The 14,440-nt window shown below is 59.0% G+C and overlaps 2 protein-coding genes and 1 long non-coding RNA gene across 5 annotated transcripts in view; 2 read left to right on the top strand and 1 right to left on the bottom strand.

The window, feature by feature from the left end:
- ACTN4 (actinin alpha 4) overlaps positions 1-1,571 on the top strand; it is a 76,355-nt gene extending 74,784 nt beyond the window's left edge. For both annotated transcript variants that reach the window (XM_036346305.1, XM_036346304.1), the window contains exons 20-21: positions 7-165; positions 290-1,571. In XM_036346305.1, the coding sequence (XP_036202198.1) occupies positions 7-165; positions 290-448 (318 nt within the window). In that variant the 3' untranslated portion in view covers positions 449-1,571. The remainder of the gene's footprint in view (positions 1-6; positions 166-289) is intronic.
- CAPN12 (calpain 12) lies at positions 810-14,112 on the bottom strand. Of its 2 annotated transcripts, XM_036346307.1 has the most exons (21): positions 13,592-14,112; positions 12,247-12,316; positions 11,961-12,079; positions 11,652-11,785; positions 10,804-10,972; positions 9,659-9,733; positions 9,493-9,578; positions 9,348-9,422; positions 8,628-8,791; positions 8,317-8,549; positions 7,897-7,908; positions 7,491-7,699; positions 7,256-7,298; positions 7,129-7,188; positions 6,636-6,693; positions 6,233-6,303; positions 6,075-6,137; positions 5,072-5,150; positions 2,353-2,469; positions 2,197-2,255; positions 810-2,101 (listed from the first exon to the last, which is right to left on the bottom strand). In XM_036346307.1, the coding sequence occupies exons 1-21, from the start codon at positions 13,826-13,828 to the stop codon at positions 2,075-2,077; spliced, it is 2,160 nt and encodes a 719-aa protein (XP_036202200.1). In that variant the 5' UTR covers positions 13,829-14,112; the 3' UTR covers positions 810-2,074. The 2 variants fall into 2 exon arrangements, with proteins under 2 accessions (XP_036202200.1, XP_036202199.1); XM_036346306.1 differs by having other exon boundaries at positions 810-2,255.
- On the top strand, positions 7,622-8,776 carry LOC118674462. The gene is made up of 3 exons (XR_004973645.1): positions 7,622-7,917; positions 8,249-8,343; positions 8,634-8,776. It is a non-coding gene; the product is annotated as an uncharacterized LOC118674462 (long non-coding RNA).
- Positions 14,113-14,440: the final 328 nt, after the last annotated feature.

The raw sequence follows: 14,440 nt of genomic DNA, 5'->3' as shown, positions 1-14,440 counted from the left end.
CCGCAGGGGGATGCTGAGTTCAACCGCATCATGAGCGTCGTTGACCCCAACCACAGCGGCCTCGTGACCTTCCAAGCCTTCATCGACTTCATGTCTAGGGAAACGACCGACACAGACACAGCCGACCAGGTCATCGCCTCCTTCAAAGTCCTGGCTGGGGACAAGGTAAGCCAGACACCTCTGAGCACCTGGGGCCAGCAGGAAGGGGCTCTGCAGTCAGGACTGGGCATGAGGGGCTGGGGGCCAGGGTTGGTGCAGGTGGCCCAAAGTCCCACCCTGCCTTCCCCAGAACTTTATCACAGCCGAGGAGCTTCGGAGAGAGCTGCCCCCTGACCAGGCCGAGTACTGCATTGCCCGCATGGCACCATACCAGGGCCCTGATGCGATGCCCGGCGCCCTTGACTACAAGTCCTTCTCTACAGCCCTGTACGGCGAGAGTGACCTGTGAGGCTCCCATGGAGAGCCCTGACCAAACACCCCCTCCTCACAGCCTCCAGGAGGGGCTGGGAGAGCCCCTCTCCCTGCTGCGGGGCCTCCCTGGTCCTGTTCCTCTGACTCTGTATCTATGCAAAGCACTCTGTTAGTCCTTTCTGGGGGGTGGGGCGGGTGGGCAGGGAGGGGCTGGGGCAGGCTCTCTCCTCTCTCTTTGTCAGTTGGCCAGGAGGTTCTCTCCCGCTCCCCCTGGATAGGGGTACTGGAGACTTTTGGGGGTCAACACTTCTGGTCTGGTAAATATATATGATGTATTGGTTTGTTGTTGTTTTTAACCAGGGGACAGTGGATCCCCACAGCAAAACAGGTCCCCTCCGGGCCCAAGGAATGCCCACCACAACCTGCCCCTTCCTTTTTTCCCCCCTGAGGTCCCTTCAAGGCCTCCCACATCTAGGCCAAAGCCCTATGTGCCTTGTCCAGGAACTGCTCACACCTGTGATGGGCCCAGCAGAGGGCACCACAGCTAACCAATAGGAAAGAGGACCCCACCCTGCTCCCTTCACCCCTCCCCTCCTTTGCGATTGCCAGGAGGTGGGGGAGTGCAGCTCAGTGTCCCCTTCTGCAACAGAGGAGTGGATTGGGCACCCAGCCTTCTACCCCTGCCCCCAGCCGCTCACACCTGGCTTTGTCTGGACCTGGGTCTCTCTCAGATCTTCTAAGGACCAAAACCAAAACAAAAAAACAAAAAAAAACACACAAAATCACCAAAAAAAAGAAAGCTATAAAAAATTTAAACCTTTCAGAGAATTACTATTTACTTTATTAAGTTACGGATTTATTATATAAATATATATTCACCTAGCAACATATCTTTGCCGCCTCTTGCTCATAATGAAGACATAGCTGATTTGCTCCCCTCCCCCAGCCCCTTACTGATTTTTCTGTTGTCTGCCGTCAGGCATGGGTCTCTGGGGACCCTCCTGAGGTGGGGGGTGGGCTGCTGGCCTGGCTGCCTGTTAGTTGATGGTTTTGTTCCTTTCCCATTTCCCTTTTGTTTTATTTGGATTGATTTTTTTTCTTGGTTTCTGGATAAACCACCCTTCTGGGGACAGGATAATAAAACCTAATATTTTTAAGGAGTCTGCAGTATCCTCTCTTTTTCTCCAGTCTCTGTTCTCTAATTTTTAGCAGGGCAGTGATACAGCACCTCTCCGCAGAGTGGGGCAGGGCCTGGGGTGCCACAATCCCTGTTTCCATGTGTGTAAAATAACGCTATTGGGGACCCAGTCAGGGCCAGGCACTATGCTCAGCACACAATCGACTAGCTCACGTAGCCTGCCCAAGAAGGCGCGTCACCACCCCTGTTCACAGGCGAGGAGAGCAAAGCACAGAAGGGCAGTGACCTGCCCAGCGTCACCCGGTGGTGAGTGTGTGGCAGACCCGCTCCCAAGGCCATGCTCAGAAGCACTGCCTGATGTCAGGGCATCAGCCCCCATGCCAGGCAGGGAGGTGGAGGGGCTGGTGGGCTGGTCTGGCTCAGGACCCCCTTGCTGTGGAATAAACCCTGGTCCAGGCTGACCCGGAAAGGCAGGGCTCCTGCAGCTCTCCTGCCTCCAGCCGCAGTCGCTCCCCTGACAAGATCCTAGGAAAAGTGGGCCATCTCCGTCCACTGGGTGAGAGAAGACAGTGAGGGGGCTTGAGGCAGGGGTCTCTCGGGCCGCCTGCCTTAGCGGCCTGGTGCCACTCCCTCCAGCCCAGGCTCACCTGTTGGCGGGTCAGGCAGATGACTCCCTCGCCCCCATCCAAGTGCTGGCAACAGTGGCCTGTGCAGGGAGGGCCAGGTGAGTGCCCACCACCCCATCCCCCTGCTGTGGGAGACATGCTCCCTGTGCCCCAACGCTTGCTAGGCATGGCACTCACAGAAGATGCAGGTGAGCTGGGCCACACAGGACACAAAGCGCTCCAAGTCCACACGCAGACGGCTGTCCCGGTAGCGGCTAGTAAGGGCCTGGGTCAGCTGGTTGTTGAGGTGGAAGCCTAGGGGGAGGCTGCCTCTGAGCCTGGGCTGCCAGGAGCCCCGCCTCAGTATGGCACCACCCTGACTCCTCAGGGAGCTCGGGACCTGTTCCCAGCTCTGCCTCAACCCAGCTGTGTTGCTATGGGCCTCAGTTTCCGCATCTGTCAAAGGGGAACTGTGACAGCCCTGACCCCATAAGGTTGTGTGAAGATGTTCAGTGTAGAGCACTTAGGACTGTCTGGCACATGCCAGCTGTGTCAGTGTTAAACGCAGAATTTCTGCTAGTGGGCCCTGGAGAATTTTTCTGTGTAGCAAAGCATTCTTGACAGTTCCATATGGGGTCAGTTTCTTTATACTCCACATCAGGGGTGATTTCTGAGGTTTAGAAAGCATCTCTGATGAGGAACCTATGCAGGCTTCTAAAAGCTGCAAACACTGGTTCTCCCAGGTCACAGATAACACTCTGGGACTCAAGGTTGCAGGGTGACCCCTCCATGTGCCACAGGTCCAGATAAACAGTTCGAGGATAATTATCAAGTGCCATTGCGATCTGTGCCTTGTCTGGGTGCCATGAAAGTCTTGGGGGAAAGAAGAGGCTGCCCCCTCATCCTGGTGGTGTGACCTCTGGCCTTCATCTGCCCTCAGGGTGGGGTGGGGGTGGGGTAGAGCTGCTGTGCCCAGGGCCATGGGAAACCCAGGCAGGCAGAGGAGGTGAAGGGGCCGAGAGCCCTTCAGCAGCCCTCTCTGGAATTCCTGCTGTCGGCTTCCTCTGACCACTTTTGTGGGCTCTGTATTCTGTGGTGCCTGATGTGGGGTCCTGCCCAGGGCTGCTTGGTCCTTGTGAAGTCCCTCACCCAGTTTACCCAAGGTTCACTCCTAGTGACCATGACCTGGTTACCCCTCCCAGGGCCCCATTGTACCAAGCACATGATGCCCTCACAGACCAAACCTCACTCCCACTCTCCTCCCCTCCTCACTTGGACCTTGGCCTCTTGCCTCCTTTGTGCATGCTGTTCCCTATGCCCAGAGCACCTCTTACCCTCTTGGCCCAAGGCATTCCTCCTCATCTCACACGTCAGAAAACCCCCATAGATAACCCCAGCACGCAGCACCGAGCACCTCTGGGCTCCCACAGTTCCCTGGGCCTCCCCCACCCCCACCCTGACCACTCTGGGCTGTCACTGTCACTGGTAGCTGCTGCCTCTGGACTGGAAGCCGTGGGGGGTCAGCGTGACTCTGGTCACCCTGAGTCCCAACATCAGCCTGCCCAGGGCCGTGAGCAGAGCAGGTGTTCAAGGACTCTATGGAGCCAAGAATGTGACTGAATTGGAACAGGGCTGTTTCTCCTGCTAATCCCCCATCCTGACACCCTACCTGTCCCTGGGTCTCAGAGCCTGCTTCCTGCTGGTCCCCTCCCTGGCTTTCCCTTCTCTAGATGCTGCCGTCACTCCAGCCCCTGCACCCTGACCTGGACTTGCCTCTCCCTTTTCCCTCATACATAATTTAAAATGTTTTAAAGAGCCAAAGTCCTCACGATGCCCCGTGGGCTCTCCTGTCTCCCCCCCACCACCACCACCAATCTTTACTCTGACCACCACTCCCCTCCCCACTTGGCTTCAGGCCCCTGTGTTATCTCCAAGGGGGGCCCTCCTTCACACCAGTCCCTCAGGGTGCAGGTTCACACCTCGGCCTTTGCACTCACTGTTCCCTCTGTCAGGAACACTTGCCCCAGTGTCCCCAAAGCTCACTCCCTTCAGGTCTCTGCTCAAACCTCAGCAAGGCCTTCCCTGACCACCCTGTCTCACCTCACCCATCCCTGCATGCCCTGGCACTCAGCCCTGCTTTCTTTTGCCCTAGCACTTACCACCATCTGACCTAGGGGTTCTATTTGCTGTTGTACCATAGAACCTCAAGGGCACGTGATCGCTTTTCTTCCGCCTAGTACACCAGGCACATACCAGGTGCTCAGTGATACTAAGTACAAACTTGCACCTTCTCCTTGTTCTCTGGCCATTGCTTCTGTCTGTCTGGGACTTTGTTTCTCCCTGTCCCTGTCTCCCCATCCTCTCTCTGATTCCATCCCTCCCCCTCTGCCTTGGGCTCCTTTCTTTCCTTGCACATCCCTGGATCTTTGATCTCCCGATGTCTTACCCTTCACTTGGCTGAGGGGTGGGTGGGGGTCTAGGAGTTCCTGTCTGATTTCCCTCCCCCGCCCCTCCACACAAGGGGGAATGTTGAACTCTTGCAGCCACTCTGTGTTGGAGCCACTTTACAGGCGGCAATGGGGGCTCAAGGGGATGGACTCACATGCCTAGGGAAGGGCCCCAAGGAGCTGTCAGTAGTTGGGATTCCAACCCAAGCTCATGGGAACACAGGACGTTCTGCCACGGTGCCCTGGGGACCAGGGCCTCTCAGACACCAGCTCCCATGCCCTCCCTGGCCCATTACCTCTCACACCTTCCTTTCCCCTCACAGGATTCTCCCTGTGGCCTCTCAGTCCCTGCCAAGAGCTGGCAACAAGCTGAGAGGTCAACTTTGTGGGTGTTGGCAGCTGGGTGAGCTGCTAGGACTTGAAGAGGACAAGGCAGGAGGGGGAGCCAATCCCAAGGCCTCTGTCCATACCTGCAGCATTCAGCGCCAGCCTCAGCTCATGGGAGTTCATGGTGCCAGAGGTGTCCTGGTCGAACTTGTCGAATATGGCCTGGGTGGGGAGGAACAGGTCAGTCCCCCGCCAGGCCCCTGAGCTGCCTGAAAGGGTGTCTCAGGGGCCCGACAGGCTGGGTGCCCACCCCAGCTCCCTCTCTTCCTGGCTTCGTGGCGTGGGGAAGCAGATTTACACTCTGGGTCTGTGTTTCCCAGTTTGTAAAATGGGACCAGTAATGAGAGCTGTAATAAGGTGGTCGTGAGGACACGCTAAGATTACCCACAGGGGGCCTACTGAGGGCACAACAAATGGTGGCTTATCACCATTATTAGTACAGAGAAGCCTTAGACCATTTTCTTCTCACATGGGTTTTGGGGGTGGAGGGAGGATCACCACCTCCCATTACTAGACAAGCAAAGTTGCTCCAAGGGGAGGTACTGGCCTGTGATCACACAGCCAGACAGGGGCTGAGCTGGGAGCTAAAATGCCAACCCAGACCAGAGCCAGTGTTCTTTCTTGATGCCCTAGAGCAGGGATGGAGAATGTCCGGCCCGCAGGCCGTAGAAGGCCCTTGAAATCATTTGTTCTGGCCCTGCCAAGGCATTAGGGGTGAGTTAAATGTTTGTCTAAATATAGCAGGCTATTTATTATTATTATTATTAGTTAAGGTATTACAATGTGTCCTCATCCCCCCCCATTAATCCCCAACAGGCTAGTTTTTAAGACAATAATTTGATATGGCCCATGAATGATGTTATAAATGCCCAAATGGCCCTTGGCAGAAAATAAGTTTCCCACCCCCACTCTACATGGACCACAGAGGGTGATGGAGCAGGGACATCCTAGCCAGATCCCTCCAAGATGGCGTGGTGTGGCCCAGTCCCCCGACTCCCCTGGGGCCCTGCTAGCCCACAGAGCATCTGCGTCCCTATTAGTAAAGTCTTCTCTGTCCAGGAGATGGTTCCACCCAAGTCACCTTACCTGCCACTCCCGGAGGTGGCCCCAGAGCTGCTGGAAGTCGTGCAGAGCCAGGCTTCTGCCATGCTGGAGAGGGACATCTGGTTAAGTCAATGTCCCCAGAAGGGGAGCAGAGGCCCCAACATCACCATCCTCCCTACCAGGCACAGCTCCCTACATACCCCGAAGCACTGCAGCAGCTGCTCACAGGTCCTGAGCCCGATCTCTCCGGTGGTCCAGCTGTGGGCCCTGGCTACAGGAACAAACAAACCCAAGCTCCCGTGGCTGGCCGTCATTGTGATTGCTGGGATTACTGCACCCCCATCTTATAGACGCTGAGGCACACAAAGGACTGCTGGTACCTAACAGCCAGGATCTGAACCCAGGCGAGGGAGTTCTGAGTGCTAGTAGCAGCCACACTCCCTGCCTGTCCCTCAGGGGAGGGGGGCTTATGAGTCGCTGGGCCTTGGCACCGGTCCTGCCGCAAGGCCCACGTGTGAGGCTTCCTGTGGTCTGACTCCCAGCAGCATCACGGATTCCCACACATCGGGGGGCCCTGTGATGACCACTCTGGTCCCAACTCACCAGGCTCCAGGGCAATGCTTAATAAGGTCTGGAGCTGAGGGGCACTGAGTTCTTCCTCCTGGTCAAAGAGAGCCGGTGATGAGGCCATTCACTCAGGCAGCCATTCAATAAGGGGCTCTGGGCCCAGCCAAGCAACATGCTGGGTGGTGCTGGGGACAGGCAAAGGCAGCCCAGGCCTGCCCTCTCCAGAGCTCACAGCCCAGGAGGGTGGTCAGGGCTGCAATGGGGAAGCCCGGGGGCTGCTGAAACCCATAGCGGGCATGTGGCTGACCAGCCTGGGAGGGGCAGGAGAGCTTTCAGCGAAGGGCGCGTTGGAAAGACCGGGAAGGGGGGGGCACAAAGGATGAGAATTCCCAGGCTGAGCAAAGGCCCTGAGGCAGGGAGGAGCTGTGAGCATTTTGAGAGATTTAAGAGGGGGAAATGGAAAGGAAAATTAGACAGGGTGGAGGAGCAATTCCAGGGGAGGGCAGGACCCCCGCAGCCCACTCCTCACCTCTCCTGCCAGCTCCTGAAACAGCAGCTTCAATCCCAGGTCCAGGGGAATGTTGGGGGCCTGCGTGGTGGGGGGAGTTTAGCTGTAGCCAAGAGGGCCCCCACCCCGACCCCGGGCAGCCCCTCACCCTGAGAGCGAGCAGGTCAGCGCTGATCACGTCGTCTATCTCCCTGCGAATTACAGACGGAAATGGGGGAGCGGCAGCTCACTCCGCGCCTGGGGCTGGGGGCCGACGGGGTCTCAGCCGAGGATCGCGTGGGGCCCAGGCAGGATCCTGGGGCCCTGGGCTGGTCCCCCGAGGCCCCGGATCCCGGAGGTGGGTGCCCCCTCCCCCCGGCAGCGGGGCTGGGGGCCCGGCTCACACGGCGGTGTGGCGGCGCTCCGAGAAGACCCGCAGCGTGAAGTCGGCCTCCTCGCCCGCGCGGGTGGCGCTGGGCACCACCAGGTAGTGGCCGGGGAACAGGCGGCAGCGGCGGCTCACGTCGCGGCGGGCGCAGAAGGGCGAGCGGTCGGCGCACAGCAGGCCCCGCAGGAGCGTGCGGCTGTGCGGCGAGTCCCAGAGGCCCAGCAGCTGCGGGCGGGGACGGCGTGACCCGGACGCCCCAGTGCACCCCGCCCAGCCGCGCGTCCCCCGCAGCCCTCCGAACGCCCGTGAAACCCGCCCGTCCCCGCATCACGCCACGGTGCCCCTGGCCTTCCCTGCAGGCTGTCCGAGGCCTTGGGGCCAGTTTAGAGAGAGCCTGGGATGGGGCCGCATCGGAGACTCACCTCCTCCGGGATCTGTAAGAAGTAAGAGCCGGGGAGTCAGGGTGGGCGGGGGAGGACGCCCAGCGCTCCCTCCCGGCCTCCGTCATACCCCTCCCTCTTTCCTTCCCGTTCTGCCCCCATGAAGCCCCTGGCCCTCAGCCCCTGGCCAAGCTTCTCTCTCATCTGTGCCTCTTCGCTCCTTGTCACCTCCCTGATCCTCAGCCGCCCCCCCTTCTCTGACTCCTTCCTGACCCAGACTCTGTGCCCCCCCTCCCTAGCCCCTCAGTCTCCCCCTGCCCCGCCCCCACCCCTTGCTTAGCATGCGTGAGCCCAAGCTCTGTCTCTCTGTGTGTCTCTCTGCTCCCACCCTCAGCCTCCCAGCCCCTCTTGGCCTTCTCGGACACCCCTTAGCCCTGCCTCTCTTCAGCCCAGAGGTCCCACCTGGAACACGTGGAAGCCCACAGTGAGGTAAGTGAGGCCCTGGGCCCTCAGGCACCGCCGGTTGCGCTGGATGAGTGACAGGAGGACAGTGCACTTGGGGACGCGGCCCCCGCGAGCAGGGCCCCGAGCCCCTGCGGCCCCCCAACCCCCCCAGGGCCCATCCTCGTCCTCCTCGTCCTCCTCATCAGGCTCCAGCAGCGTCAGCCGGAACTGGGGGTTGGTCCAGAAGGTCTCTAGTGGGGGAGGAAGAAATGGGGTTACCCGCCTGCGGCAGCCCCCTCGCTCGCCTCTCAGTCCCCTCTGGGCCTCACCGGCAGCTGGCTGGCTCCCGCCGGAGTTGAAGCCTCGCACCCAGCGGCCCTGGAAGACGTGGGTGTGCCAGCCGCCTCCCGCAGGGCTGGGGCCCAGCACCTCCGGGCTCAGCGAGCAGATCTGGACGGTGTTGAAGTGGCGGAGGAAGTCCTGCAGCTCCATCCTGGAAAGGGTCCGAAGTCACACCTGCCCACCCCCAGATCACACGGCCCCCAGACTCCTCAAGTATTGCCAAGTATCTTGCAGACGACCAACCAGTATGTTCCAGAATGACCCCCAAATCCCTGAGCCCTCCAGCTCCCCCAGATTTCTCTGAGTCCTCAGAAATGCCCCACAAATAGCCAAGATCACCAACTCCCTCAAAGATTGTCCAATTGTTTTCAGCCCACAAATATCAAGACCCTCAGCCTCTCAATTACCAACAGATGTCCTTCAGCCCCTCAGTGTTGCCAAATCTCAAGAAATGCCCAGGCGTCACCAAGACCCCTCAGTTGCTCTGAATATTCTCCCTCCCCCTCAACCTCCCAGAGGTTACTATGCCTCCCAGGCTCCCTAATGTTACTACTAATCGTCCTCACTCCCCAGCTTGAAGCTCGTCCCCAAATCACCACTCACATGGACAGTTTCTCCCTTTATGACCCCTCCCCGTGAACCTCTGCCAGGACCCTTCAAGCAGAACTGAACCCTCCCTGCGCCCTGCCAGGGCCTCTCCTACTCACCAAAACTCACCATCCTCCTTCCTCACCAGCAGGGCATCTCGCCACTCCGGGGGCAGCACGTCCCAGCGTGGGCAGCTGGGGAGACCAGGGTGTGAGGGATGGGCAGGTGGGCCCAAGCCCTCCCACCACCCCAGATCCATCCCACCTGTCGCTCCAGGGCCCGGTCCACTCCACACGGCCCCATGGGTTCCGTAGCCGCAGCAGCCGCACCTTGGTGAAGCCCAGTGACATCTGAGGGCAACAGTGTCACTGGCTGACCGGCCTGTGGGTGCCTGGACACCCTCTGCCAGCCCACCCATGGCGTTGCTCACCTTGTGCGTGCCCGTGACTGAGTATGCATGTCCCTTGACCAGCCCATCTTCTGTACGGTACTCGCCCTGATTACTCTGGGCAGAGGATAGGACGATGAGGCCACGTTGAGGGTCAGGACCCTCCCTCTCATCTGTGCCTTCTCTGCTCCTTGTCCCATCAGAGGGTCTCAGGTATGTGGCTGGGACTTGGGGCTACAGCCGGGGGCTGGGGAGTGCTCCTCTCAGAGCACCCAGCTGAGTGACACAGCGTTCCGAGGGGAGGCAGGAGTTGGTGAGTGAAGGGGAGCAAGGAAGCAGAGAGAGGGAGATGGAGACAAGTGACAACACAGATGGAAGGAGGAGAGAGACAGCGGCTTAGAGACAAAGAAAGATAAAGAATAGACAGGGAGACAGAAGGAGGCAGAGAAACATAAGACAGAGCAAGTGGGCAACTGAGAACAGGGTTAAGTAAATGGATGAGTGAATGAGTTAGACCAGTGATGGCGAACCTATGACACACGTGTCAGAGGTGACACGCGAACTCATTTTTTGGGGTTGATTTTTCTTTGTTAAATGGCATTTAAATATATAAAATAAATATCAAAAATATAAGTCTTTGTTTTACTATGGTTGCAAATATCAAAAAATTTCTATATGTGACACAGTACCAGAGTTAAGTTAGGGTTTTTCAAAATGCTGACACGCCGAGCTCAAAAGGTTCACCATCACTGAGTTAGACTGACTCAGTGAATGAATGAGCATGTAATTGGGTCACAGATGAACATATGACCCAAGCTGAGCCCATGAATATCTATCTTGGACTTCTGCTGAGATTCTCAGAAGAGGTACTTTTCCTTCTCAACTCTGGGGCGGTGGGAGGTAACTGTGGGAGCTTCTTTTGGGCCCATGAAGGGAAAGCCTGGCTGAGAGTGAAGCTAACCCAGAAATAGAACCAGGAATAGAAAACACATTCACAATATCTGCTAAGCACCTGGATCCAGCTGTGCCTGAAGCTCATTCATTATGAGAGCAAATAAATATCCTTTCAACTTGTCCATGTTTGATTTGTGAAAGAGCATAAGCCACCAGTGAAAGAGAGGAGGGCATGGAATGCGCCCCCCTCCACACTGGTCCTGGTGGGGTCTCCATGGGAGTCTGACTCTCACCAGGGCAGTGGCACCCACGAGGGACTCCTTGGCCAGGGCATGGCGCAGGGCCGAGAAGAGGCCTGGGGTGTCTTGTCTCAGGTAGAGCACCTCGCCCACGCCACCTGTGAAGTCCACGAAAGCCTCATTCATGTGGCCGCCTCGCATCACCTCATAGGAGCCGTGGAGCCTGTGGGAGCAGGTCTGGCATGGGGGTGCCTGAGGCATGTGCGAGCATCTCGGGATGTGGGCACCTCTGTCCCAGGGTGTGGGGTCCCAGGGGCTATTCCGAAAATTTGCAGATTCTTGAGGTGGGGACTGTGACACACCTAGAAGCCTTGGTGTTTGGGCCACCAGGACTGAGTGATTTGGGGGTGTCAGGAGAGCGCAGGCAGAATTCTGGGCACCCTGGGGGCTGTTTGAAACCTGGGGTCTCTGGGAGGTTGATGTCTCCCTTTGGGGTAATCCCCACGGGGCTTGTCAGGGATTTCAGATCCACAGGATGGGGAAAAGCAAAGATTTGAGGTCCCAGGTCTTCCACCCAATATTTTGGGGAGTGCTTTGGGTTTCTCAGTGGATCAGGAGAGACTGTCTGAGATTACAGGTCTCCCAAGGGACCTATACGATTCTGGTGTTGGTGGGTCTCTAAGAATGTCCTGTGTGACCTGTTGGTGGAGGAAGGAGTTTGCTGTTTGAGGGCTTCAGGGGGTGGTATGCATTAGGGTCTCGGGGGCTGTGACTTGGTCTGGAACCCTTAGCAAGGCATCTAGAAGATCCCAGAAGTGGAGGGGCTCTGGGGGCTGTCATGAGGCCGGGGTCTGCTGGCTGGGACGTAGGGTTGCAGCCGGGACGGGGAGGGGGGTCCTTACTTAGCATAGGCCTTTTCCAGAAGGGGGGCCCAGAACTCATTCCGCTGTTCTGAGCGCACAAACATCAGCTTCCCCTCACGCACCGGCAGCCTGTCATCCACCACGACGTCCACCCAGCAGCCGAACTGCCAGAGCTGGTGGGGAAGGGACAGGGCCTGGCTCAGCTTCCAACCCCCACCCGTCTGGGCCCAGCTCTGACCCCTGACCTTGCTGTACCTGTCCAAAATTCCAGCCCCAAAGAAACAACATCAGCTATGAAACCATGTCACCTGGGGAAACTGAGGCATGAGCAGAGGAACCGAGCTTTACCTGGAAGTGGAAGACGCCGGCATAGTTGTCTCGGAAACCCTGTTCAGGGGGCACCACTCGGTGCAAGAGTCGGGGGTGCAGCGTGAGGGAGGCGGCCGCCGCAAGAAACCAACAGTTACCTTGGAGGAGAGAAGGCTAAGGCCCAGGGAGAGGAGAGGCTGAGGGGGAGCTGAGGGAGGGGGAGGGGAGGTGGGAGGGTGGGAAGGGGGAGATCGAGGGCAGAGGTGTCAGGGTCGCAACTGCAACTTGCAGGATCTGGGGACTTAGGTGGGCTCAGTGGTCTCACCCAGTCTCCCCTGACACACGTCTGTCCGGCTCATGTCCTCACAGATGAACTGGGGCTCGGCACAAAACTCCTGGGGAGATGGGGATTCCAGGCCTCAGCCAGGGAAGGGCGGGAAGGAGCACTAGGAGGTCAGGCGCCTGGGTCCCCTCCTGCCTCATTGCTCCGGAGTAATGAGCGTCTCCAACCCCATGAGAGGCTTGTAAAGCTTCGGGCGGGGGTAGGCTTCTCTGGACCTTCCTGGACCCAGGGTGGTTGAGCCTGCTCTGAGCTGGTCCCACAGTGATCCTTCCTCCCTCAGACCCAGGAGTCCAGGCCCCAGCCCTCCTCCCTCAGACCCAGGAGTCCAGGCCCCAGCCCTCCTCCCTCAGACCCAGGAGTCCAGGCCCCCAGCCCTCCTCCCTCAGACCCAGGAGTCCAGGCCCCCAGCCCCTCCTCCCTCAGACCCAGGAGTCCAGGCCCCCAGCCCCTCCTCCCTCAGACCCAGGAGTCCAGGCCCCCAGCCCTCCTCCCTCAGACCCAGGAGTCCAGGCCCCCAGCCCCTCCTCCCTCAGACCCAGGAGTCCAGGCCCCAGCCCCTCCTCCCTCAGACCCAGGAGTCCAGGCCCCAGCCCCTCCTCCCTCAGACCCAGGAGTCCAGGCCCCAGCCCTCCTCCCTCAGACCCAGGAGTCCAGGCCCCAGCCCCTCCTCCCTCAGACCCAGGAGTCCAGGCCCCCAGCCCCTCCTCCCTCAGACCCAGGAGTCCAGGCCCCCAGCCCTCCTCCCTCAGACCCAGGAGTCCAGGCCCCCAGCCCTCCTCCCTCAGACCCAGGAGTCCAGGCCCCCAGCCCTCCTCCCTCAGACCCAGGAGTCCAGGCCCCCAGCCCCTCCTCCCTCAGACCCAGGAGTCCAGGCCCCCAGCCCCTCCTCCCTCAGACCCAGGAGTCCAGGCCCCCAGCCCCTCCTCCCTCAGACCCAGGAGTCCAGGCCCCAGCCCCTCCTCCCTCAGACCCAGGAGTCCAGGCCCCCAGCCCTCCTCCCTCAGACCCAGGAGTCCAGGCCCCCAGCCCTCCTCCCTCAGACCCAGGAGTCCAGGCCCCCAGCCCCTCCTCCCTCAGACCCAGGAGTCCAGGCCCCCAGCCCCTCCTCCCTCAGACCCAGGAGTCCAGGCCCCCAGCCCCTCCTCCCTCAGACCCAGGAGTCCAGGCCCCAGCCCCTCCTCCCTCAGACCCAGGAGTCCAGGCCCCCAGCCCCTCCTCCCTCAGACCCAGGAGTCCAGGCCCCCAGCCCCTCCTCCCTCAGACCCAGGAGTCCAGGCCCCAGCCCTCCTCCCTCAGAGCCAGAACCCAGCCCCCAGCCACACTTTACATGGGGCCTCATCCATTTCACTCCTTTGGCCTTCTCTGAGTCCGGCCCCAGCTGGTCATATCCAAGGGCATCAGGGCCAGCAGGGAAGTAGGGATCACGGAACAGGATCCCCTCATCCAGGCAGGCTGCTTGGATTGCCTCATAGCTCTGGCCTCTAAAAAGCTTCGGGTCCTGGGCTCCAGGTCCTGCCTCCTCATCCACCAGCTGGATGGTGACCTTCCCACTGCCACACGCCATCTGGACACTCTGGGCTCACAGGCTGGCCCCAGGCCCTTTAACCTCTTGAGTCACGGAGGTGGGGCTTCCCCGCCAACTGGGCTCCGATGGGGGTCTTTACGCAGTGAGAAGCCTTCCCTCATTAACACTAATTGATGGTTTGAGGTGCAGGGGAGCATGGACGCCTCTTCAGTGGTTTCCTTCCCAGGGCGTGGGGCCTTCAGTTGTGGCCAGGAGAGCAGCTTAATGGGCTTGGCCAGCAGCAGGAGAGGAGGGCAGAGCTGAGGGAGGACCGGCTGCCAATGTGGGAGTTCCTAGAAGGAGGTCAGTGTGAGGGGTATGTTTCTGCAAGCTTGTCCCAGCGTGTCCCTCTGTGGGGCTGGGAGGGCAGTGTGTCTCCTGCTCCCCTCTCTCCATCTGACATTTTCTCTCTGCCTGACATTATATCTCTTCTCCATCTCACTCTCTCTGTCCATCACTCTCATCTCCTTCTGTCTTTTTTTGTTTGTCTTTGTATCTCTCTTGTCTCCATCCCTCTCTTTTTTTTAAACACTGATTTTTCTTTCTTTTTTAATATATTTTTATTGACTTCAGAGAGGAAGGGAGAGAGAGAGGAACATCAATGATGAGAGA

The sequence above is a fragment of the Myotis myotis genome, unplaced genomic scaffold (assembly GCF_014108235.1).
Source record: "Myotis myotis isolate mMyoMyo1 unplaced genomic scaffold, mMyoMyo1.p scaffold_m19_p_19, whole genome shotgun sequence".
Taxonomy (NCBI): domain Eukaryota; kingdom Metazoa; phylum Chordata; class Mammalia; order Chiroptera; family Vespertilionidae; genus Myotis; species Myotis myotis.
The sequence above is the reverse complement of the archived record's forward strand: the minus strand, read 5'-3'. Positions and strand labels throughout refer to the sequence as shown.